General features: G+C 42.3%; 1 protein-coding gene across 3 annotated transcripts in view; it reads right to left on the bottom strand.

Annotated features, from left to right (window-relative positions):
- Window positions 1–24,331, bottom strand: part of FHOD3 (formin homology 2 domain containing 3) — a 633,930-nt gene that overhangs the window by 91,185 nt on the left and 518,414 nt on the right. For 2 of the 3 annotated variants that reach the window (XM_006835080.1, XM_006835079.1), the window contains 2 exons: window positions 16,723–16,773; window positions 10,452–10,666 (listed from right to left, as the gene is read on the bottom strand). In XM_006835080.1, coding sequence (XP_006835143.1) covers window positions 10,452–10,666; window positions 16,723–16,773 — 266 coding nt within the window. The remainder of the gene's footprint in view (window positions 1–10,451; window positions 10,667–16,722; window positions 16,774–24,331) is intronic. The other variant, XM_006835081.1, reaches the window with a different exon arrangement.

Raw genomic sequence — 24,331 nt, 5'->3', positions numbered from 1 at the left:
TCAGACATGGCTTACACATGAGGTGCTCTGAGATCAGACATGGCTTACACATGAGGTGCTCTGAGATCAGACATGGCTTACACATGAGGTGCTCTTGAGATCAGACATGGCTTACACATGAGGTGCTTTGAGAGGCCCCTGAACCCAGGTCTTCTGTGTGGAAGGCAAGAATTCTATCACTAAATAACCAATGACTCATTAGCATTTGTTGTTGTTGTTGTTGAGTGCTGTTGAATCAGTCCTGACTCACAGCAACCCTGTGTAGGGTTTACAGGGAGCAGCTGGTGGATTTGAACCGCTGACCTTACAATTCAAACCAACTTTGCAGTCCAGTGCTTATCCTACAGAGCCACACTTAGCCCCCCTAAATCAGAAGCTCCAATGTGACTAGTAGCAAAATTTATTTGAAAAATATTTTATATGCCCAACATAGTGCTAGGCACTGGAAATGGAGCTGTGAAATAAAAAATATTTCCCCTAAAATATTTTTAACGCTAATGTGGTCTCCGAAGTCATAGCCAAGTGACTTTATAAGACAAAAAGTAACATCAAAAGAAAATACTAGTTCTTCCTTCCAGCAAACTTTCACCAAGTGCAGGCAGAACCAGTTAATCTGAGATTAGGATATGATTTAAAATTCGGCTTTTAAATTCTGACCCAGAAGAGTTAACCTTTCTTCACTTACGCCTGGCCTGATCGCTATGGATGTGGCTTTCCATTTAATCAACAACTCAGCTTATCTGTGTTGTTGTTAAGTGCCTTCCAGTCAGTTCTGACTCACAGCGACTCTAGAGGGTTTTCAAATTTATCTGCACTTGCTACCAAATTCATTCACAAACGAATATCTGAAATTAGAAGAAAATTCACCTAAAATGTATTCTAAAAGGCAGCTGAGGTCAACAACTACTCTAAAACAAAGAGGAAAGGGTAAGGGAACAGGAAAACCAGAATACTGGAAATGAAACATCCAGAAAGGAATTGACAAGAATGTTAAAACATCGTGAAAAATGCAACCAATGTTTCTGAACAATTTGTGTTGTTGTTGTTAAGTACGGTGGAGTTGGTTCCGACTCACAGTGACCCTGTACAGGGTTTCTGAGGCTGTAAATCTTTATAGGAGCAGAAAGCCCCATCTTTTCCCCATGAATGGCTGGTAGTTTTGAACTGCTGACTGTGAGATTAGCAGCCTGATTCATAACCACTATGCTACCAGAGCTCCTTGAACAATTTGTGTAATAGTTATTAAATGGAAATCTAATTTACTATATAAACTTTCACCAAAAACACAAATATTAAAAAAAAAAAAATAGAAAAAATTTATGGATGGAAATGTCGTGTAACTTGAATAGGATTAGAGATGTATGTGGATCTGTCAGAAGCATTGAACTGATCACATAAAATAAGTGCATTTGATTGTACTTAGTCCTTAATAAAGTTTATTTACATTTTTAAAAAGCAAGCTAAATATTTCAACTATCAACTTGTCTAGAATCTTCCTGTGAGTTTTCATCCTATATTAGAGTTAGAGTTGGAATCAACTTGATGAGAAGATGACAGTGGGTTGGGTTTTTGTTTTCATTTTGTATTATATTTAGATTCTCAGAAAGAACAGGCCCACATACATTACACCAGCTTTCTGCAAAAGTTGCCTATCATTTCTTCAGTCTTATAGAGTGGCTGGTCTTCCATCTGTGGTCCATGTGAGAAACGTCTCACTGTACAGGGGAAAACACTGTCTCTGTAGATTAATGTTGTCTGTTCCCTTTTATCATGCTTACTCATTCATTTGTTCATTCTTTCTACCAAATGCCTATTCTGCTCCAGGCACTGGAGGTGTATATAGAAGCTATTGACATGGTCCAGGACACTCCAGGACAAAGGTGTATATAGAAGTTATTGATATGGTCAAGACCAGAGATGATGGAGCCTGTGACTAAGGCACTAGTGATGGGGAGACAGAACTGATCAGAGAGAAAGAAGCACAGCAAACAACTGGTGAATGAGTGGATGTGTGTGTGTGTGTGTGTGTGTGTGCGTGTGTGTGCGTGTGTGTGTGTGGGGGGGGTGGTCGAGGTTGAGCACTGAGGGAGGAGCTGAGAATGACATGCATGCTTCCAGCTTAAGTGACTGAGCCAGTAGAGATGGTCTTAACCAGACGAGGACTAGACAGCAAGGTTTAGGGGACGGAGGGTATATGGGTGGGATCTCCATGTGTGTGTCCCTCAGACTGATACTGAACAAGTCTGAAGTGTCTGAGGAACATTCAGATGGGAATTTTTAAAGAGGTGGCCTACACAAGCTCAAAAAGACCAAAGTTGGAAATCTGAGTCTGGCAGCTATTAGTATATGGGTTGTTGTTGTTATGTGTTGTAGACTCGGTTCTGACTCATAGTGACCCTGTAAGCCTCAGGGTTTCCGAGGCTGTAAACCTTTATGGGAGCAGAAAGCCTCATCTTTCTCCCGTGGAACAGCTGGTAGTTTCAAACTGCTGACCTTGCGGTTTGCAGCCTGATTTGTAACCACTACACTACCCGAGCATGATTGCAGGGGCCCCATGAGAGGGTGTGGCATGAAAAGAGAGAGGAGCTGGGGAAGGAAACTTGTAAAAACCCAACACGTAAGGTGATTCACAAAAGAAGAGTCAGTAAGATTGAAACAAAACAATAAGAAAGAGTGTCACAAAATGGTGAGAAAACAATGATAACAAATGTACAAGATATGAAAGGAAAATAACATTTTCAGTCTGGAGATTATCTGGAGGATGTAGGGGATCTGCAGCAACCAACAAAAAGTACCTGGAACTTGTCAATGTATCTAGAGGAAGAAGTTTCCTTAGAGGAAGTTTCAGCTTCAGAAGGTTCTATAGATACCTACCATGACTGCAAGTAGACAAGAGGACTTCTGGGGCCAATGAACGCGGGGGGTTCTCTTAAAAAAGCAGACTTTTAACAACTGGAAAAATCAACACATCATCTTGCTGATATTACATCACTGCATGCAAATGTATTATAGGGGTGATGGGAAGGAAGACAGGTGTGTGATAGGGGAAGGAGGAGTGGTGAAGACAGCAGAGTCATGGAACACAGACAAGGATGTGAGAAGGAGCCAGAGAGTCCTTTTGTGATACTTCAAGGTCACAGCTATTGACTTTGGAAATTCAAAACATCACACTGCCTGAAGCATCTTCATTGTCACTACATGTAGAGAGCTCCCCCCACGGCTCCCACCTGGGATGAAAGGTATTATTGTCTCACTCAGTGAGCTAGAATTCCTGTTCACCTCTCTGTATTCAGATGAGCTCATTCACTCCCGTTGTCTGATCTAGACTGGGTCTTACAGCTCCTGGTGTTCTTTCGTTTTGTTAAAAGAGGACAAACAAGTTAAATGCCCTTAAAAACTTGAACTTTCTGTTTTAGGATGCAAATTTGATAGTAAAGTTGGTTTAAAAACTATTATAACCTAATGTTGGAAAACAATTCTCAGTGGGTCTCTCACATTTCTGTAGTCTTTCCAAGAATGCTTGAGTAGCAGACAGCTTTGGAAGGCAGAGATTGTGTCTGCTTCCAGAGCAGAGAGATGGTTTCTTTATTGCATAGTGCAATAAAGGGGGCCACAACAAATTCATGGAAAAATGGCATTGAAAGATAATGGAATTTTTCCACATACTTTTTGAAGTTCCCTTGTAGATAATGTTTCTCTCTGTCTCTGGGACAAAGGAAGGCATTCTTACTGCCCATTATAAAAGATGCAGCTTCTATAAGCTCGAGGTTTCTTTCTTCGGGTTTCTCACAGTGTGTATGTGGTGTCATCTGGCTCTATTCACATCACCTGTGGCACTCAGAGAGTGAAGAAATAGCTTAAAAGCTAATAATCTGTGACTATTACTATGAGTAATAAAGTCCTTTGTCTCTGACTCAGGAGTTTTGTTTCTTTTGCCAGTGGTCAGGAAATTGTGGCAGGCTAACTTATTAGCTTCTGAGTAGGTTACATTCAGACCCTTCTTAATTCTTTTAAAGGTCTGTTCTTAATTCTTAACATCTAATAGCTGTCTGAAAATGTCATGTTGCTCATATAATGCCCTGTTTTAACAGCTTTCCCAAAGTCATTCTGTGCCCTAAATTTACTTACGGTTTATACATTGACGACTTTCATAAGGACTCAAGACTATTGAAGGTTTAAAATGTGGTACAAGAAAACACAATGAAGGTAACTCCAATTCCTTCAAGAGGCAAAGGGAATGTTTTGCCTTTTTTCATTTTTAGAGACTGAGTGATTTGCAAAGGCTCTCAATAAAGTCCCATAGCAGGTGTTGTAGGAAAAGCCTTGGCCTCAAAGTAGAGTTCCTGAGAGATTCAGTCAAACTGACCAAATGGCATTAAGTAGTGGTAGTCAGGTGAGTTGTAGGGAGGTGGGGGCAGCCCCGAGTCACAGAACCACAAAGAATCTAATATCCTGCCAATTCATGGAACACCGGACTGCAGGTGTCCAAAGCTTTATGCAAGGAAACCAGCATGCATTAGGCTGATGACAGACAATATTCCACTGCTATTGTGCCAGTTGGATATAGGACCCCAGATGTTTCTGATTTCTGCCATGTGGATTAGGTAAACTAGGAGAGTCCCCCACTACTAGGAGACTCAGAACAGGGTATGCGCAAAGGTGACAAAGATGCTCAATCAAGGACTGGCAACGATGATGACAGCTGTGATGACAAGTGAATGTCATTAAAGGAACAGAACGTTTCATGAATAAAGCTCTATGTCTACACTCCACTTCCAGATTTGAGAATCAGAAGGCCAGAAGAATTGCTGTTTTTCAGTACTTTAAATGCTTGGATATAAGAGAAGAAATACTGCACCATGTCAGTAACTTCAGTAAATACCCTCAGACGAATGTTGTGAGTAGGCTATGTCATATAAGCCATATTGTATACCTCCAAGGCCAATGAAGGAGCTCTGGTAGCGTAGTGGTTACGAATCGGACTGCGAACCTTAAGGTCAGTGGTTCGAAACTACCAGCCACTCTGCGGGAGAAAGATGAGGCTTTTTACTCCCGTAAAGATTTTACACCCTCGGAAACCCTGTACAGGGTCGCTATGGGTCGGAACCGACTCGACGGCACTTAACAACAACAACAAGGCCAAAGAGGTATTTGGAAATAGCTAGGAATCCAATTATGCACATACACACATATACAAAATCACCACTGGACAGATTTGTCCCCGCAATAAAATTAATATAATGTGGCAAAATGTTCCAATGCATCTCTAAAGCATTATTTCTGTGTGCCATATTGAGCCTACAGTGCTAAATGTAAGAAACATAACCAAGCCCTTATGTATGTGCTCAGGGCAAAGCTAGTAGGCTCAAGCCAATTTAAACTCTTGACAGAAGTTTCCTTCTATGGGAAAGGTCATTTTTGCCAGCCAGCCTTAGGGAAGATTCACATGTGAAAGGGAAGGAGAAAAGAGGGGCACACAGCTAGCCCACTATGGTAGCAGCTTAACCCTGGAACATCTGCAGGGACTACCATCAACAGCTGGTTTTCAAATGAGTATTTGTCTCACTTTACTTCCATGACACAGGTTATCTGGATTTTTTATTTCACGTGTGGGCACAAAAAACAAAAACAAAAACAAAAACATTGCCATCAGTCAATTTTATGTGTTGCAGAGTAGAACTGCTCTCTCAGGTTTTCTTGGCTGTTATCTTTACGGAAGCAGCTCTCCAGGCTTTTCTGCCACAGCATGATTGAGTGGGTTCAATTTAGGTTAGTGTTTGAACACAAATCATTTGCTCTAGATCCTCAGAGTAACTTTCCCAAGAGTCACATTGAAGAATTCTATCTGGTGTGATGCTCTACAATCAGCACTGGGTTACTAAGCACAAGATTGGCAGTTCAAACCCACCAGCCTCTCCTTGGAAACCCTATTCAGGGTTTCTGAGTTAGAACCGACTCAGAGGCACTTAATGACAACATCAAATCTCTATATAGGTACACATATGAAAGAACACTGGACACTTTAATCTGATTAGTGAGAATAGCTTGTTTCTAGATGTAGCGGATTATTTCATATGGCTCTTCTACCTATAGCCTGGTAACTTCCACCAAACAACCTTTTTCCTGATGGGTCTGGATAAGAAACTGTGAGAGAAGCCACTGGCAGGATGGTACAACTCAGATGTGATTGTTAACAGTTAGTTGTGATTATAAAAACTTAGAACCTAATGTGGGTTCAAAATGAGTCATCTCAGAAGCAGGTGGGGAGAACTCACTATCATTAAAGAGGAGTCAGGGAGTGGAGCATGTCCTTTGGACCCTGAGATCCCTGTGCATGGAATCTTCTGGACCCAGAGACAGAAAACTGTAACTCCAGAGGAGTGGTAGAGTAACAGCAGCAGAGCTGTGGGCCAGAGCCCAAGACAGAGTGCTGGGCTTCCCAACCCATGAAGCTAGTAAAGTTGAGTGACTTTGGGCAGGAGGCTTGCTTGCAGAGTAGGGTGCCTTCAGGTACTTAATTGGGGGAGCTAGGTTTACTGACCTATAGAGTTTTCAGACTGAGGCTTATGGTGGAGTGGTATTCATAAGCAGCTCTAAAAGAGCTCTGTAACACTTCTGAGGCAGAGAGAGGCCCACCTATGAGCACAGCTGACTGGAAGAACTGTGCCCTGAACATTTCTAATCCAGAATTATAACCTGTTAATTTCCCTCATAAATCTCATAATTGTGAGTATGCTGTGTGAGTTCTCTGTGGCTTTTGCAGTTGATTATCAAACCCAAAAGGAAAAACAGAAGGTGCTGTGGGAGGACTGTTGTTGTTAAGTGCCTTCAAGTCAGTTGTGACTCATAGCAACACCATATAGAGTTTCGGAGAAGCAGCTGGTGAATTTGAACTGCCAACCTTGCAGTTCAAACTGACCTTGCAGTCTAGTGCATTATTCCACAGTGCCATGGCTGGTGCTATTTTCTGCACTAGAGTCATGAGAGTTTTAAAAGAAAAAATAGTAAATAGACTTATTAGATAGATATTCTTCTGATGTATACCACCAGGACTGAGAGAAAGAATAAGGACAATCAAATCAATGGATGAAGAGCGAGGTCTATCCGGATTTACGTAATCTTTGGACTGATTATCTCCATTAATTAGAGAAATGAGAACATGTCTACTGTATTTTTTATAAATAATGTGCTTATGTAAATAATGTACACATTCATAAAACATATAGTATCTATAGGAAATGAACTGTTGTCTGGTTTGCAAAACACACACAACGAAAAAACGTGTAACGCGCACATTATATGTTATACCTGTGAAAATATGGTATGCTTGCTTCTCACTTGGGCCTAGTAGATTCACACAGAGGAAAATTACTCAGACCATCACCACTGAGTGCTTACAGTGATGGACAAACATCTGCTGTGAGCCACAAGAGGACCAGATGGAGAAAGAATTCAAGCGCACATTGACTTAATGGTGGGGGCAGTGGCATAAATTATACAAAGGCTACAGCAGATTGAGCTGAGGGTTTTGGCTGAAAGAGCTGACTAGATGACATATAATGTTATTGGTATTTTACCCTTAGCCCTTTCTTCTTTTAAGTATATTTTGTAAGGGCAAAGGAAATGTAGTTTCTAATATGTTCATGTCTTGTGCTTTCCAAAGTTTCCCAGAACTTGAGTAAAGAGTTTTAATAAAAGAACACATAAACTGACCCTTAGTCCTGAGGTATATATATATATATATATAGTTCAATAGTAGATATTAGATTTTCCTTTTATTACAAATATAACTCTTAAATGTAGGCTGCGATTTTTGCAGGTGCTGGGAAAAGGGTAAGCAAAAAGATAGTGCAGTGTTACTGTGAACACCAGCACAAACAGCATGGTGCCATGATTCCACAGGAAGTGGCTAGAAAGGGAATGAAATGACTGTGCCCAATACTGTAGCCACAAGATCTTCAGTCAGTCTTCCAATGTCTATGACACGCCATAAAACACAGGCAGTAACATTAACCCTGTTTACTCAGATGTATGACAAGGGATGAAATAGGAACTTGGGTGAGGGTGGGGGCGGAGCAAAGCATTACAAAAATGTGAATCATATTATTACCATCTGATTCCATACGGATAAAGAGTGAAAAAACAAGTCAGTCTCTGGCACATTTGGACTATATAATAATGTCAGGTGTTTGGGGCAGGACAGACATCTGGACATGTGATTGTATTTTTTTACTCTTCCTCCAGATGTTGGGACAATATAAAAGTTAGGGAGAAGCAAAAAATTACTTTGAACATTCAAAAAGTGGAACCTGGTAGAAATAGTAGGCAATTAATTACATGGTAGTGGAATGTTTCATAGAACTAGGTTGAAAAAAAATCTTCCTGTCATACCTAACTTTGTATTTCTGTCAGCAGGAAGCCTTGGTGGGTCTTCTGAGAGCCCCCTCTTACAGCATTTCTGCTCATATACCTGTAATATCCAAAAGGAGCCCTGATAGTGCAAAGAGTTAAGCATGTAACTGTTACTCAGTGGCTCAATGGGAGAAAGAGTTGGTGAGCTACTTTTGTCCAAATTATAGTAAAAACAACTCTATGGGGCACTTCTACTCAATCACACAGGGTCACTGAGTCAGAACCCAACAACAACATCATTTCCAATGTTATAATTTTGTCACATATCGGGATGAGGGAGTTAGAATACTTGTGGGGAGGTGATTCCAACTGATTGGAATCACGGTTACTTAACATATGATGGGCAGCTCTTCAAACTTCTTTAGGAGCTATTCTTTTTTTTTTTTTTTCAGGAAAAAAGACTGTCGTGCCATGCTATTTTATGAATGTATGATTGTGTCTAAATTCAAACTCTGTATTTTTCAGCTATAGCTATCATTCATTGAGTGATGTTAGTAAAATATTCTCTCAGTCTCCACTAATGGAAGGAAAATAACATTTACTTGTTATCTTCCTGAAAGTGTACAAAAACAACTCTGTATTTCCCCCATGTATATAGTATAGCTATAAAAAATTTTCTTTTTTCTTCTGAAGTTAAAATATTCTGTCTTTTGAATTTTATAGAATGGCCCTAAGTCCAACTGTAACTGAACAAAGGACTTGAGGAGCTGTCTCTGCCACAAGAAAGCATCAAGTAGAGTAAAAGTTGAAGAAAAACAATACTTTAGAGATGCTGACAATTCCCTCTCTGCTTGGGGACTGTTCTGTACTTTACAATTTAGGTCACTATTCAGTAAACTGCTGGTACAACTCTTATTAGAGTTCACAGTCCCAAGGTTAAGAGCAGAACCACAGGTTTGCAGGGAGAGTTTTCACTTGGCTCTGGAAATGCCATGATTTCAGCAATAAAAGCCTCTGATAGAACAGTCTGTTTTCCTGAGCCTCAGAGTCTCTGTATTTTAAGACAGACCATTACTCATCTCTGACTGAGCCATCTGCCGGGGACAACCTTCCATGGCTCAGAGAACAGGAGTGGCTGGACTGATGGAACGCTGTAATGGAGCCAGCCTGCTCCTGCAAAACCAGCCTGGAGGCTTGGAGAGGCAAAGAAGAGCTGGACGGATGCTCTCATTCCATTACATCCAGTTCTGCTGAGGTCGTTGAGTTCTCCCTCGTTTAAATTAAACTTTACACCATATTTAGTCAACACTCTTAGAGTTAAAAGTTTAGTGTCTCTGTTTTCCTCTGTTGGCTAAGTCTACATGAGGCTGCAAGCCATAACACTCGATTAAGCCAAACAGTGATTGCTGTGAGGTTAATCAACAAGCACTGAGTAGGAGTCTGTGCCCGAGAACCCTCTCTGTGCTAATACGAAAGAAAACGAACCCACGACACACAGTCAGTGATGTGCAAAGGGCGGTAGGGGCGATGCTGTTGTTTTTATCTAAATAAACCAAGCCAAGGAATTTCTCCAGGGAGAGTCTCTCTGCGTATAACTGTGCACATACACCCCCACACATACCACGTGCCAGTGATTTTTTACTAGATTAAAAACTGTCGTCCTCAGTATTTAACTTCTATTTTCACTAGGTCAACATTTTTTTCTGTTTGCTTTAATTACTTGTATTCTCCATTAATATAATTTAAACCAGACTGACAACTCCTATGGTAGTCACATTCAAAGGAGATCACTTTGTTGGGTGATCTACATATCTACATAAGAAAGTACTTAGTTAATACTCCATGGTTTCAGATTGAATGTCCAAGTCAGTCCTACTGCCCAGATTCTCCCCTATCCATGGTCATCCACAGACACCCTGCATTTGCTGTCAGACAAATGGTTCTGAAGAGATCTGAGTTCCCTGCAGTGGCACACAGGCTACGGTTACCCCTAAATGTATGCTAGTTGCTGTTCCAGTATTAGTTGGCAAGTAGGAGTTGCTACCATGTTACAGAAGAAGCCTGTGTAATGTCAGCCCATCAGTTTTCCCTACACTCACCTGGGGGATGCTGAGATGTTCCCGGGGAGGAGGGTGGTACTGTGAGAGCCTCCTGTGCATCTAGAGATAAAGGGCTGTGGCTCAGAGGGGAGGGGGAGGCAGGGGCTGCTGGCGAGGTCAGGTCCAAGGGCAGGTCAGCTCTCCCCCGGCTTGCACTCCGGCTTCTCAGCTCCTTCTCATGTGCTTCGGCTGCCAACTGCTCCAAGTATTTGTATCTGAAAATTAAATTCCAAAGGGTTTCCGTAAAAAGAAAGAGGAGCCTGTGGCTGATGCTTGTTTATGGATGAAACACCTGCAGAATGAGAGCTGGTTTCCTGATGCACGGAGCGCAGCGCAGAGCCGACTGGAGGGTCAGTCTGCCAAAAACGCCCAGCCCAGCCAAGATGCTGCTGATGAAAAAACCCGCACCATTCATAACCGAGCTGACTGGGCGAAATGGCAACATCCCACAGTCCCCAGACCCTAGGGTTGCCGCTGCAGACTCCTATGTTGCTCTTTTAGGAGACATTGGTACACGTAAGCAAAGCATCAATAATAACCATCAAATAGCCCCGACGGTGACAGCTGAGAACCAACTGTTCTGGGAGCTCCCAGCTGTGCAGTGGGAGGGTGCCTCAGTGCAGCGGTGAGGAACAATGCCCCAGATACTCAGAGGGGTTGTTTGGACACAGGCCTCGCTGAATTTCTGAACCTGCTTCAATGCTAACAGCAATGCAACTGGAATTCACTTTGTTCTCGCAGTGTCGACCATGGAAACTTTTTTATATTCTAAAGTATTTCTGAGTCGGACTCAGACATCCAATAGCTTGGACCTGACGTCACATATAGTTTATTCATCAAAGTCAGTTTAAAAGAACAAAGATACATCTGTTTTGCATTTCAGGCAGGCAGAGCCCACTAACTGTTTATTAAGACCAGCTACCAATCATATTCCTCCCAGTGCGCTTTATAGATCAGACCAAAATAACTTTGAAATATGTGCCTCTTCCAGATGTCTGCTAATTTTACCCACCACTGTTTGTTCAGAAATAAATTTACGAATGCAGCTGGAGCAGGTTTCTGACTATCTTGCCCAGAAACAAACTTTGAAACAACTTATTTGGGACCCTCACTCTGTATTCATTAGCGCTTACAACGCCAGCGGGCTCCCTCCCACCAGAAAAGTCCCCGGCTCTGACCTGCCCAGCCCTGGCCCGGTTATTGCACATGGCTCTGGGAATTCACTTAGATAAGACGGGCAGAGCACCCATTTGAGACTTTCAAGAACAATGCATTTAGAAAACATGTATTTCTTACCATGGGTTGTGACTGTCACCCCTTCTCTCTGCCAGCCAAAGGCAGCCTGCCCTTCAGCCAAGTTTGCATGCCCATCTCCCTCTGCTAAGCCGGCCCTGACCAGCACAGCTGGAAGTGATCTTGGCCTTGCCTCTGAACTCATGTCGGATGTGTAGTCCATTGAACTCTGATGGTATTTTACATTTACTGCCTGGCATATTCAGTCATCTTTCCATATGTGTGTGTCTGTTTTCAACAAGCAGATAATAGGATTTTTGAGAACAGGAAAATTATCAGCCTTTTGTTCTCTCCCTCAGTGCCTTGCCTTTGTCCACTGATGGAAAACACAGCCAGTGTGCAGTGAGAACCTGCAAAGCAGCACATGATCTTTGGAGGTCTACCTGTAGTCTGGGAGACCAGAGGGATAAAGGTGCCTTAGCATTTTCTTGGGGAGTGCAGTGCACTGAACTGCTCGGTGTGATTCTTCTAGATATGGACCATGCAGGTTGGGCACATTTCCTCTTTTCCTGGTGGGCCTGGGTAAAAGATGGTGGGTGAAGATTCTGAAAGGATTAGATGATTCCATTGTGAGTGATTGCTAATAGGTTTAATTGTGTTGGCAAAAATTTGGAACTCTAATGTAGGGATTGGTCAATTTTTCCATCCTGCTGGATATAAAAGGAGCCATCTCAGAAGAAGGAAGGTGGGATCTCACTGCCTGCCATCAAGAAAGAAGAGCCAGGAGTTGTGTGTGTCCTTTGGACCCTGTGGGGTCCTGAGATCTCTGTGCACTGAACCTGTTCAATCTGAGGTCAGAACGCCTTGACACTAGAGCATCCGCAGAGGGGCAGCAGAGAGGTGGCAGCAACAGAGTCAGACAGTAAGACAGAGCAGAGGCCTTCCCAGTCCACAGAGCAAGGCAAACTGAGTGCCTTTGGGCAAGAGGCTTGCTTGTGGAATGAGGGGGTGGGGTGGGAGGGGGGAGGGCTTCCGGGCACTTAATTGGGGAGCTAGTTTGCTGACCCATGGAGCTAGGGCAGAGTGTCTTTGGGTTGAGGCTTATAACAAGTGGTATATAATTTGGGCATTTTAAAGCAATGCTGAAAGTTTTGTAACATTGCTTGAGGAGAGGAGAGGCCAGGCCAAGGGCCAGAGAGAGGCCTGCTTGCAGGCATGACTGAGAAAAGGTTGTTCTGACCAAAGATTATATCTTGAGCATTTTTGATCCTGAATTGTAACTTGTTAACTTCCCTAATTAAGCCTCTAATTGTGAGTATTCTCAGAGGTCTGTGTGTCCACTATAATGCGTTATTGAACCTAGCTGAGAAGTAGAGTTCTATAGGTTGATGTCAGAACTGGCAAGGAAGGTTGGAGGGTGGAGGTCTGTCTGACCTCAGCCTCCTCCTCGGAAGCTGGCCTTGGGCTGATGTGGACAGTGAACCTCCTTCTTCCCCTTTGTGAAGTTAGAGGAGGTCACACATCAGCTCCATGCCATACCTTTTTTACAGGAGGTGAGCTTACTTTCGTGCTGAGTCCCCGAAAAAAAGATGTGCAGCAGCTCTGTACAAATCAACAAGGGGACTTCAAAGAAACAGCAGCTGCCTCACAGTTACAGGGTAAAGCTATCTCCAGTGAGAACAACTCAGAAGCGCTTCATTTTCCTCAAGGATAATGTCACCTCTCCAATGGCAGATGGTAGAATCCACCCTCACCCCTTCAGCCCACTGAAGACAAACACTGCTGCTTTTTCAAGGTTTTTTTTTGCGTCTTGAACTTCATACCTCCTTCATAGGCGTAATGAAAGGAGTGAGTTTCTGAACTCCATTCAGACCAGCAAGGAAAAACCATCTGTCTATGGAAGTGACAGGAATTTTGGAGCCTCAAGAAAAAGCGATCTTTAGGGAAAGGACTTCCAGCAGGCACAAGTTAAATGGGGTGGTAGCAAGTCCAAGGCCTATCTCCGCCCATATCATTTGTTTCCTCATTCATTTTCCACTTACTTATTGAACATCTTTCGACTACTAAGAACTGCAGTAAGCACTAGGGATATGATAATAAACAAGACTAAAGCCCACCCTCATGGCACTCACAGTTCAGTGGGAAAGAGGCAAATCAACCATAGAGCTGCAGTCAAGCATGCATGGGGGCTCTGGTGGAGGGCTGGTGCTGGGGCGGGGATGGGTCTACAGCCTCAATCTCTTTCCACAGGGCCCTGTAAAAATCCTGCTTGACTGTAGGCAGACTTAGCTTAACCAAAGCCTCCTTACTGATGACCCACCATCATGCTTCTCAGAAAGCCGCCCTCCTGCATACCTGGTGCCCTCTGACATCTAGTCTGTCCTCAGGCCTTTTGAACAATGTTCAGAATCCTCTTTTATTGCTTCACTGATCACTTGTGGGCATAATTTCCAAAATCCTAGGCCAGGCCCAGTCCTTCCCCTCCCCTCTGCTCTCATTACCCTACTTGCCATAGGCATTAGCTCTCCATGTTCGGCTGCCCCTCATAGACAAACAAATCCAAGATGAATGGATCCTTCCATCCTCACATTTCCCCACCCAGCCTGGATCTCCTTCCTTTCTACCACCTTCTGATGATAGGAAATTAAATGGAATAAAAGGAAGTAAATGGAAATATCATGTGCTGGGATGACTATTATGCCTCAAAGTAGCAAACCCATTCTTTCCTTGTTATATGATGCCAACCTCACCACTACCTGCTTTGCTGAGTCTTTCTCATGAAATTAACACTGAGATCCATCAAACATGTCCAGTGCTGTCTTAAGAAATGAACTGACAGTCCTTGTTCTGATTTCTGGACCTCTTTCCACCTCTGTTCTCCACTAGTATCCCTAGCCATTTAGCAATTCCATTCGAGTTGGAAATCTTCTCTTCTCTTTTCCTGGTTTACTGGGAACCCCCAAGAGCTTTCCAAACTTTATATCCCTCATCTTCACCAATTCAAGAACTAACTAACTAACTAACGAATGAACTAACTAAGAAAAGCAGCTGGTCCACACCAAAAGGAAGTGCTTGGCTATTTCTCCAAACCTCCACATAGACAGAAAGGTGAACTTCAAGGAAAGAACCCCACAGAGAGCCAGAACCATCTAGGAAGACAAGGGGTGCCTTGAGGGGCAGGCCCACAGGTAGCATTAAAATGCAGGACCGGCAAGTTCATTTGTACACATGTTCCAGGCAGAAGGGAAGGCGTGTATTGGAAAACAAAGCAGTAAATAATGAGCAGAAAGAGTTGGCTTCCAACAGCTTTGGAGCATTTTGAGGTCATTTGGACCAGTTCAGAGCAGACACGGCACCCTAATGTTTACGTCCCCAGGGGTTTTCAAGCCTCTGCAGCTCTCTTTGACTGCGAGGCTGTAAACTGACATCTATTATTGTCGAAAGTTAAAAAAAGTTCAGAATCTGGAGGGAGAGTATAAAAATAAATAAAAAATATCCAAGGGTTAATTCCATTCAGCCTGGGCAAAAAAGTCGACAGGATTTTCAGGAGAAGTACCTGGCACTTCTCAAGAACAATGTCAAAAATAGGTACTAATTGGAGAAACAGAAGTTTCTTTACCAGCATGTTTCACTCTCAGTTTGCTGCCCTCAAATGGTTAGGAGGATGGCAATAATCTAATCAAATGATGCTATTATAGCCATGCCATAATTTTAGTTAAGCAGCTGACCTAAGCATGTAAGTTTTTAATTGAACACAGGCAGTTTCCACTCTTCCCTGTCTCAGACTGCCCTATTTAGTTGATGTTGCCTAAAAACTAGCGCAATTTCACTTTTTATTGGCATGGTGCAGAGATTCTTAGGTTCCCAGCTGGCTCCCAATCAGTCTTTCCAATGCTCCATGCAGTAACCCCATCTAGTGGTAGAGGGAACAACTGCAGGTTGCCTGGTGTGATGTGCTGTGGAGTCGGTTCTGACTCATAGCGACCCCTCTACAGGGTTTCTGAGGCTGTAAATCTTTACGGAATCAGAAAGCCTCATCTTTCTCCCGTGGAACAGCTGGTAGTTTCGAACTGCTGGCCCTGAGGTTGGCAGCCTGATTTGTAACCTCTACACTACCAGAGCTCCTTGGGGGCAAAACCTTGTCTTTTGCCAGAGTACCTCCCAATAGTTTCCTTTGTTGTTGTTAAGTGCCATTGAGTCTGTTCAGACTCATAGCGACCCTGTATAGGGTTTCTGAGGAGCCCACCAGGATCCAATAGTTTCCTTTGCTTGCCGCTATTTATCAGACGATGAACACATTGACTTTACACCTCTTAGTGGGATTCTAAGCATGTTGCCAGTGAAATTAATGGACTGGTTTATGGCTTGGCTATTTTTAATAAAATTATTGACCATAATGTACTTATAAGCCCCATATGCTTTTTCTGAGCGCCCATCATACACTGGGGATACCAAGAGAAGCAGGCCTGACTTCTTCCATCGCAGAACTAAGTACAGTTCAGAGTGGAGATGAACAGCTGGTCAGGTGCATGCTGATGGATAAGTGATCCCACATTACTGACACCCACGGTGCTCGACTCCTTGTGGAAGGAAGGACATCTAACCAGCCTCAGAAGTGGTGGTGGTGGGGGGCGGTATGTTTTAAAAGCCACCATTTATTAGAAAGGACTTTCAAAATATTAGCCAGTGAAGACTCTACGGATCACATTAGTTGAATCCCATTGGGCATGACTATTACCCTGAGTTGGGGACTGGCTGGAGAGCAGCTTACAACAACACACTCACTTGGAGAAGAGTTTTGGAGGCACAGACACATACTTGTCACATGATATCACGATAGTATGAAACTATAAATCCTTACTTTTCTGAAAATTTTAGATAAAAAGGATTCTCTACTCTGCAAAATGCCAGTTGCCCAAGGAAAACTCTTAAATTCTAGCATATTTTAATTAACAGAGTCTCCTCTGCATACTTGGTGAAGGGTGCAAATTCATGTACCATTTGGTGTACAAAGAGGAACAAAAGGAGGTATACAAACCTTTCTTCTCTTGCTTGTCTTTGCTCTTCTCTTTTGTCTAAATACTCTCGGCTAATGGGAATATGTGGAAGAAACAAAACAGAGAAGGAAAATAAAATAATTAGATGCTCAGAAAATTGCCAAGAAACTATTAACAGAGTATCAAGGGGAAGTAGGTCAAGCTGAATTTTAAAACTCAAGTTTAAAGGCTATACTTTAAAGGTACTAAACACAACAGACTTTCTAGCCCATTCTTTTTCTCTGCATCCCTCACATTCTCAATTTCTATGTAGGGATCACTGACAGCTTTGCTTTGTGCATTCACTTTGTATAGATTTGTGCGTAAGATGCCCATCTTTGTCCAGTTTTAGTGTTTTACTTTTCTGCTACTGCTCTTTGGCTTGCAATTTGAATCTAAGATTTAAGACTCAGTGGTTGGTTACTACTCAATGAACCACTTATTTTCCTGGAGAACTCCAACATCATAGTTTTCTACACTGGACATCAGAATTGCTTAATGCCTCTTGTTACACTGGTAGCTCAATATGAAGGTACAGTGTATCTGAAACACCAAAGGAGTTAGGAGGAAAATCAGAACCAATAAAAAGACTTAGATATGCTATTGTTTATAAACTTCTATTTTCATCATTTTCCACACTAGAAATATCTACCCATAACTGATGAAACTAAAGACCATGTTCAATAAACAACACAGAGATAGTGAAGAATTTTTAGGTGCTTAGCAGAGTAAAACACACAAGGAACATGAATGGCTTACTGTTGTTAAGTGCTGTTGCGTCAGGTTCAAGTCACAGTGACCCAATATCCAACAGAATGAAGCACTGCTCAGTCCTGCCCCAGCCTCACAGTCTTTCCTGTGAGTTTGCTGTTGTAGTCACTGTGTTAAACCATGTCTATGACAGATTCAATACGGCCAAGACCAGTCCATTTCAGCTCAATGAAAGCCTATAATATGGATCTTGTTATGGATCTTGTTGTTAAGTGCCGTTGAGTCAGTTCTGACCCATAGCGACCCTGTACAGGGTTTCCGAGGGTGTAAATCTTTACGGGAGTAGAAAGCCTCATCTTTCTCCCGCGGAGCGGCTGGTAGTTTCGAACCTCTGACCTTAAGGTTCACAGCCCGATTCGTAACCATTACGCTACCAGAGCTCCTTAATATGGATCTTAGAGCATTCCATTTCATTTTTGACAACTTTCAATTTTCCTTGATTCATACTTAGTACATTCCATGTTCTGATTATTATTAGATGTTTGCAGCTGTTTCTTCTTATTTTGAGTCATGCCACATCAGCAAGTGAAGATCCAGAAAACTCTTTCCCAACCGTGTTATTAAGGTCAATTCTACTTTGAGGCGGCAGCTCTTCCTCGGTCGGAGTTTGAGTGCTTTCCAACCTGAGGGGCTCATCTTCTGACACTGTGTTCCACTGCTATCAGCCAGTGTTCCACTGCTATTCGTTAGGTTTTCACTAGTCCATCTCTTCAGAAGTAGCTGTCACCAGGTCTTTTTTCCTAGTCTGTGTTAGTCTGGAGCCTCTGCTGAAACCTGTCCACCATGGGGGAGCCTGCTGGGATTTGAAACACCAGTTCCCAATGTTTCATGTTGGAAGCCATGAAAGCTACATGCAGCCACCACAATACGAGAAATGAACAGATGAGTGGTGGATAAACAACTTAAACCAATGAAATGGCTGCTGAAAAGACCAGCCATTTGGGTAATTCCAAGGAGTGTTGTATAAAGCATTTCCTGTGTTTTTTGTTTCCTTTTTTCTGTTCAAATTTCTTTGTATTCACATCCCCTGATTTGCAAATGGTACTATAGTCTGCACTGGTGATAGCTGCCCAGGGTCTGTCTTGATGATCAGCCTTCCTTCTTGATAAAGGTCATTTTACCACGATCATTTTGTTCTTAAATGATAAATAAGATCTATTGGGAACCAATATAAGCATGGACTCAGAAGACAGGCTCCCTGGGTCTAGTCCTTACTCTACCACTTGTTGCTGGGTCATCTTGGACAAGTTACTTGACATTTTCAGGTCTATGTTTCCTCATCTATAAAACAATACCTACCTCAGAGAGTCAGTATGCAGATGAAGTGGGTTACATATGAAAAGTGCATAAAAGTATGCCAGGCACATCATCAAGTCCTATCATTATGACACGTTTCACCATCTCTAAGAGGTTTCCATTTTGATTCCTAGCATACTGCTTGTCCCAGTTCCTTCTGATTTTTTGGTTAGGACATGATGATGCGGCTATGTGTGAGTGTCTATTTTATGGCAAGTGCTCTCTGGTATGTTACTGCTTTGGGTCTCCTTATATGAAGCTCTGGTGTGGTGCTGTAGGTTAATGAGCTGGACTGCAAAGTTGGCATGAACTGCAAGGTTGGTGATTCAAACTCACCAGTCGTGCTCCTTGATCAGAATCGACTTGATGGCACTTAACAGAAACAATAAAGTGACTTTGACTCATAATCTGATGTTGCTTTCGATAATTTAAAAATCACAATCCATCATATACCTAGTTCTCAGAATTGAGCTACAAATTATGGAGTGTGGATAGACATGGGATCTAGTTAGAATTATTGAGAGAGGTCACTGACACCAAGGGCCCTCAAGGCAAAATAAGTATGTCACACTGCTGGCAAAGCTCATAGCATGATCATACCACTTCAGTCCCCAATAGAGCCTGGGAGGGATTGCAGAGCAATGTAACAAGGGCTGCACTGTAACATGAGAGGCTAGCTATCCTTGCCATTGAAGAGATTCAAACTCACATCAACCCTGTAGGACAGAGTCGAGCTGTGTTTCCTTGGCTGTTGTTTTACAGCAGAGTGTCTGTCACATCTTTTTCTTGTGGAGCCCTTGTGAGTTTGAACCACTGACCTTTCAGTGAGCAGTCAACAGCCTAACCACTCTTCAGAGGCTACCTAGTTGACTTTGTTTTGTCTTGCAGTTGAGGAAATGAAATCCAGAGAGATTAAGCTACTGGCTCAAGTCACACATGGTTAGTAAGAGAACAAAGACTAGAATAGATACCAACAACCTGTCAAGGAGCCCTGGTAGTGCAATGGGCTGTTAACCACAAAGGCAGTGGTTCAAACCCTCAAGCTTCTCTGCGGAAGAAAGACAAGGCTGACTGCTTCCATAAATCTTTGCATTCTCAGAAACCCGATGGAGCCGTTTCACTCTGCCCTATGGTCACTATGGCTCGAGACTGACTTGACAGCAGTGAGTGAGTGAGCTTTTAGGGTGGTGATTATTTAATGTGGCTTCTAGCCATAGGCTTGGCAACACCCACCAAACAACTTATTTCCTGGTAGGTCTGGGTAAAACAAGTTGGGGGATGCTGTTGAAAGGATGATATGATTCCTGTGTGAATGACTGTTAACAGGGTTAATGTGACTGAAAAACCTTAAAACTTGAATGTAGGGATTAGGCAATTTTGTCATCCTGCTGCGTTAAAAACCAGCCATCTCATTATCATCAATGAGAAGGAGGTATCTCATTACCATCAAGAAAGAAGAGTGGAGTGGAGTACATACATCCTTTGGCCCCTAAGACCTCTGTGCATTAAAGGTCCTTGACCCAGGGACAGAAAGCTGTGACACCAGAGAAGTGGCAGCAGTAGAACCAAGAGCCAGAGCACACGACAGAATGACTGACTTCTCAGCACAGAGACAGAGTCAGCACTGAGTGGCTTTAGGCAGGAGGTTTGCTGTGGAGCGGGTGCCTCTAGGCACTTAATTAGGGGACCTGTGTTTGCTGACCCATGAAGCTAGAACTGAGGTTTATAGCAGAGTGCCCTTTGGGAATTTATCAGCAGTACTACATGAGCTTTATAACTGTGCCTGAGGAGGGCAGATGCTAGGTCAAGGGGCCAAGGACATGACAGAGAGGTCTGTCTGCAAACACAGCAGAGAAGAGGCTGTCCTGACTAAGGAAGTGTATCCTGAACATTTCTGAGGCTGAACTGTAGCCTGTTAATTTCCCTAACATAGCCTACAACTGGGAATATGGTCTGTGAGTTCTGTGTGGTCATTGCAAAGGATCATCAAATCCAACTGAAACATGCTGTGGGAGGAACATCTGGTGTCAGAACGGGGAAGAAAGTTAGATGGTGAAGGCATGTCTGACCTCCACCTCATAGGAATCTGTCTTTGGCTAATTCTGAGTTTGATCTGTCTTTCCTCTTGTGACATCACAGGAGGTGAGATGTCATCTCTGTACCATTCCTATAACACTTGATTTTGAGGCACAGATACAAATGAATATCAGAATGGGGGAAGGTGCTGCTGCACAGAGTCTAAAAAAGAAGGCCATTCACCAGAGAAAGCCTTATAGACACTACAAATGGCAAGTTGCTCTGAGGCTGGGGAAAGGGAGAGCTTCTTTGCTTCACAGTGCTTACTTGGTGAGGGTGAGCAGCATGTGTGAGGAACTCTGCTGTATATCTGACCTGGTGGACCAGTATTTACTATGTGCTCACCCCTCCCACGAGGTTTGCATTATCTATTATGTCCAAGCTCTGTGCTTGGCTCTGGACTCCCCTGCCTGGACAGGGCTAGAATTGGGCTGAGGAAAAGTGCTGCCTGAAAAATGAGATTTCTTCACTTGCTGATCCATAGGGGCTCATTGCTCTTTGGTTCAGAAAGAGGGACACTTCTCTTGTAGTTCTTTTAATCCATACTGGGTGTGCACTTCTGTGTTTCAAGGTGCCTTTGAGTACAGGTGATACTGTAGGTCGTACAGGTAAACTTTGCACAGGTTTGGTAGAAGTCTGAAGTGCTAATCGTATGGGGCCACCACACTTTTCTTTATGTTATTAACTGAAGAAAAATGGGTGGTCTTTCAAGATTTTTTAAGATTAGGAAACAAAAAGAAATCAGAAGACGCCAAATCAAGACTGTAAGATGAATGTCTAATGATTTCCTGTAGACACTTTCTCAAAATTGCTCGTTTCATGAAAGGAATGAGCAGGAATCTTGTCATGGTGTAGAAGGACTCTCAGGCATTTTTTTTTTTTTTTTGTCTGTTAAAGCTTTGGCTAAGTTTTTCAAAACACTCTCATAATAAGCAGACGTTATCATTCTTTGGTACTCCAGAAAGAAAACAAGCAAAATGCCTTGAGCATTTTGTTGTCAAGACCTTTGCTCTGATCAGTCTGTTTTCACACTCACTGGATCACTGCCACCTCTTGGTACCCATTGCTTTGATTGTGCTTTGTCTTTGTGATCATCCTGGTAAAGCCATGTTTCATCTTCGGTTACAATTCTTCCAAGAACTGCTTCAGGATCTTGATCTCACTTGTTTAACTTTTCCATTGAAAGCTCTGTTCTTGTCTGCAGTTGATTTGGGTGTAACAGTTTTGGCACCAACTGAACAGAAAGTTTGCTCAACTTAAGTTTTCCATCAGAATTGTGTAAGCTGAACGAATTGAGATGTCTATGGTGTTGGTTATTGTTTTTACTATTAATCTTTGGTGTTCTTCAATTAGAGCACGGACATGATTAACTGTTTCCTTGCAAACTGATGTGGATGCTCTGTCCCTGCAGGCTTCATCTTCAACACGGTCTCACCCTTTCTTAAAATGAGTTACACATTTGTAAACTGCTGATTTCTTTGGGGCATTGTCCCATAAACTTTTTGTAAAGCACCAGTGATTTCATCATTCTTCCACCCAAGGTTCACTTTAAATTAGATGTTTGTTCTTGCTTCAATTTTAGTAGAATTCATGTTGTTCTGAATGGGGATCTTTTACAATTGAAGTCTTATCTTTCTTAGTGCCTCAAGCTAGATCCTGTTCAGACATGTTATAACAGGTTAGTATGAGTTTGTTGTTGTTATGTGCCATCAAGTCAGTTCAGAGTCACAGCGACCCTGTATCAGGTTTCCAAGGAGCAGTCCAATGCTTTATCTCACATAATCACACCAGGACTCTAGGTGTGAAGATTTAATTTTTTTAAATTCATGCATAGCTTTTTCATAACATGCATTTCCCAAGAACTTTTTGAAGACCACCATATGCAAATCTCTTAGAAAACCACAACTCATGAAGCATTTGACCTGATCCTCTGGTTTTTACAAATCAGTCTTTCCCAGAGTGACAACTTTCAGAACTCCATATGAAATTTGACAACTCAAGGGGAATGGTTTTGGCTTACTTTATGTAGCCCAGTAACCCGATCTCATAAGAGCTAGCATGTCACCCACAATCTTGGAGCATTTGTATTCATACAGAAGGGAGTTAGGGTTAAAGCACTTTCTTGACTCTAATATTTTGATTATTTCTACATATGCTAGCTGTGGCTACTGGAAAAAGTCACTTGTTGGACCTCTATGTCTGCACTGACTACACTTTCCATTCCCTGTTCAAATAGGAGTAACCAGTGGGAATCCTATCTGCCAAATGACCTAACAGAGAACTGCTGAACGGAACTGACTGACTGACAGTGGGTTTAGTAATTTTTGGTAACAAGAAGTAGAGATAGGGGACAGTAATGAAAAGAAAGAATAAAACCTTGTTGCACACCTTTCTTAATTTTAAAACATTCAATGTTCCCATGTTCTGTTCAAACAACTGCCTCTTGGTCCAGGTACAGATTCCTCATGAGCACAATTAAGTGTACTGGAATACTCATACTTTGCAATGTTGTGCATAGCTTGTCATGATCCACACAATTGAAAGTCTCTGCGTAGTCAATAAAGCACAGGCAAACATGTTTCTGATAATCTCTGCTTTCAGCCAAGATCCAGCGGACATCAGCAATGATATCTCTTGTCCCACATCCTCTTCTGAATCTGGCTTGAACCTCTGGAAGTTCTCTGTCAATGTATGCTTGCAGCCATTTCTGTATTACCTTTAGCAAAACTTTATTCGCATGGGATAGCAAAGATATCATCTGATGAGTTCCGTATTCCATTGGGTCACACCTCTTTGGAATGGGTACAAATACGGATCTCTTCCAATCAGCTGACCAGATAATTGTCTTCCAAATTTCTTGGTAGAGATGAGTGAGTGCCTCCTGTGCCGCCTTACTTTCTTGAAATATTTCAATTTTGATTCCATCAATTCCTGGTGCCTTGTTCTTTGCCAATTTCTTCAATGCACTTTGGATTTCCTCCTTCAATATCATTGGCTTTTGATCATATGCTACCTCTTGAAACAGTTGAACATTAACCGTTTCCTTTTGGTACAGTGACTCAGTGTATTCCTCCTATCTTCTTTTGATGCTTTATGCATCATTCAATAATATCCCTGGAAAATCTTTCAATAATGAAAGTCAAAGCTTGAATTTTTTTCAGTTCCCCTAGCTTGAGAAATGCTGAGCATGTTCTTCCTTTCTCGTTTTCTGATTCCAGTTCTTTGCTCATTTTCTTATAATATCTGGCTTTATCTTCTCGAGCTGACCTTTGAAATTTTCTGTTCAGCTCTTGGACCTCCTCATTTCTTCCATTTGCTTTAGTATCTTTACGCTGGAAAGCAAGTTTCAGTGTCTATTCTGACATCCATTTTGACCTTTTCCTTCTTTTCTTAATGACTTTTTGCTTTCTTCATGTATGATATTCTTGATGTCATCTCACAACTCTTCTGGTCTTTGGTCTTTAGTGT

The sequence above is a fragment of the Chrysochloris asiatica genome, unplaced genomic scaffold (genome assembly GCF_000296735.1).
Source record: "Chrysochloris asiatica unplaced genomic scaffold, ChrAsi1.0 scaffold00015, whole genome shotgun sequence".
Taxonomy (NCBI): Eukaryota; Metazoa; Chordata; class Mammalia; order Afrosoricida; family Chrysochloridae; genus Chrysochloris; species Chrysochloris asiatica.
Note: the sequence above shows the minus strand (reverse complement) of the source record. Positions and strands in the feature narration are given on the sequence as shown.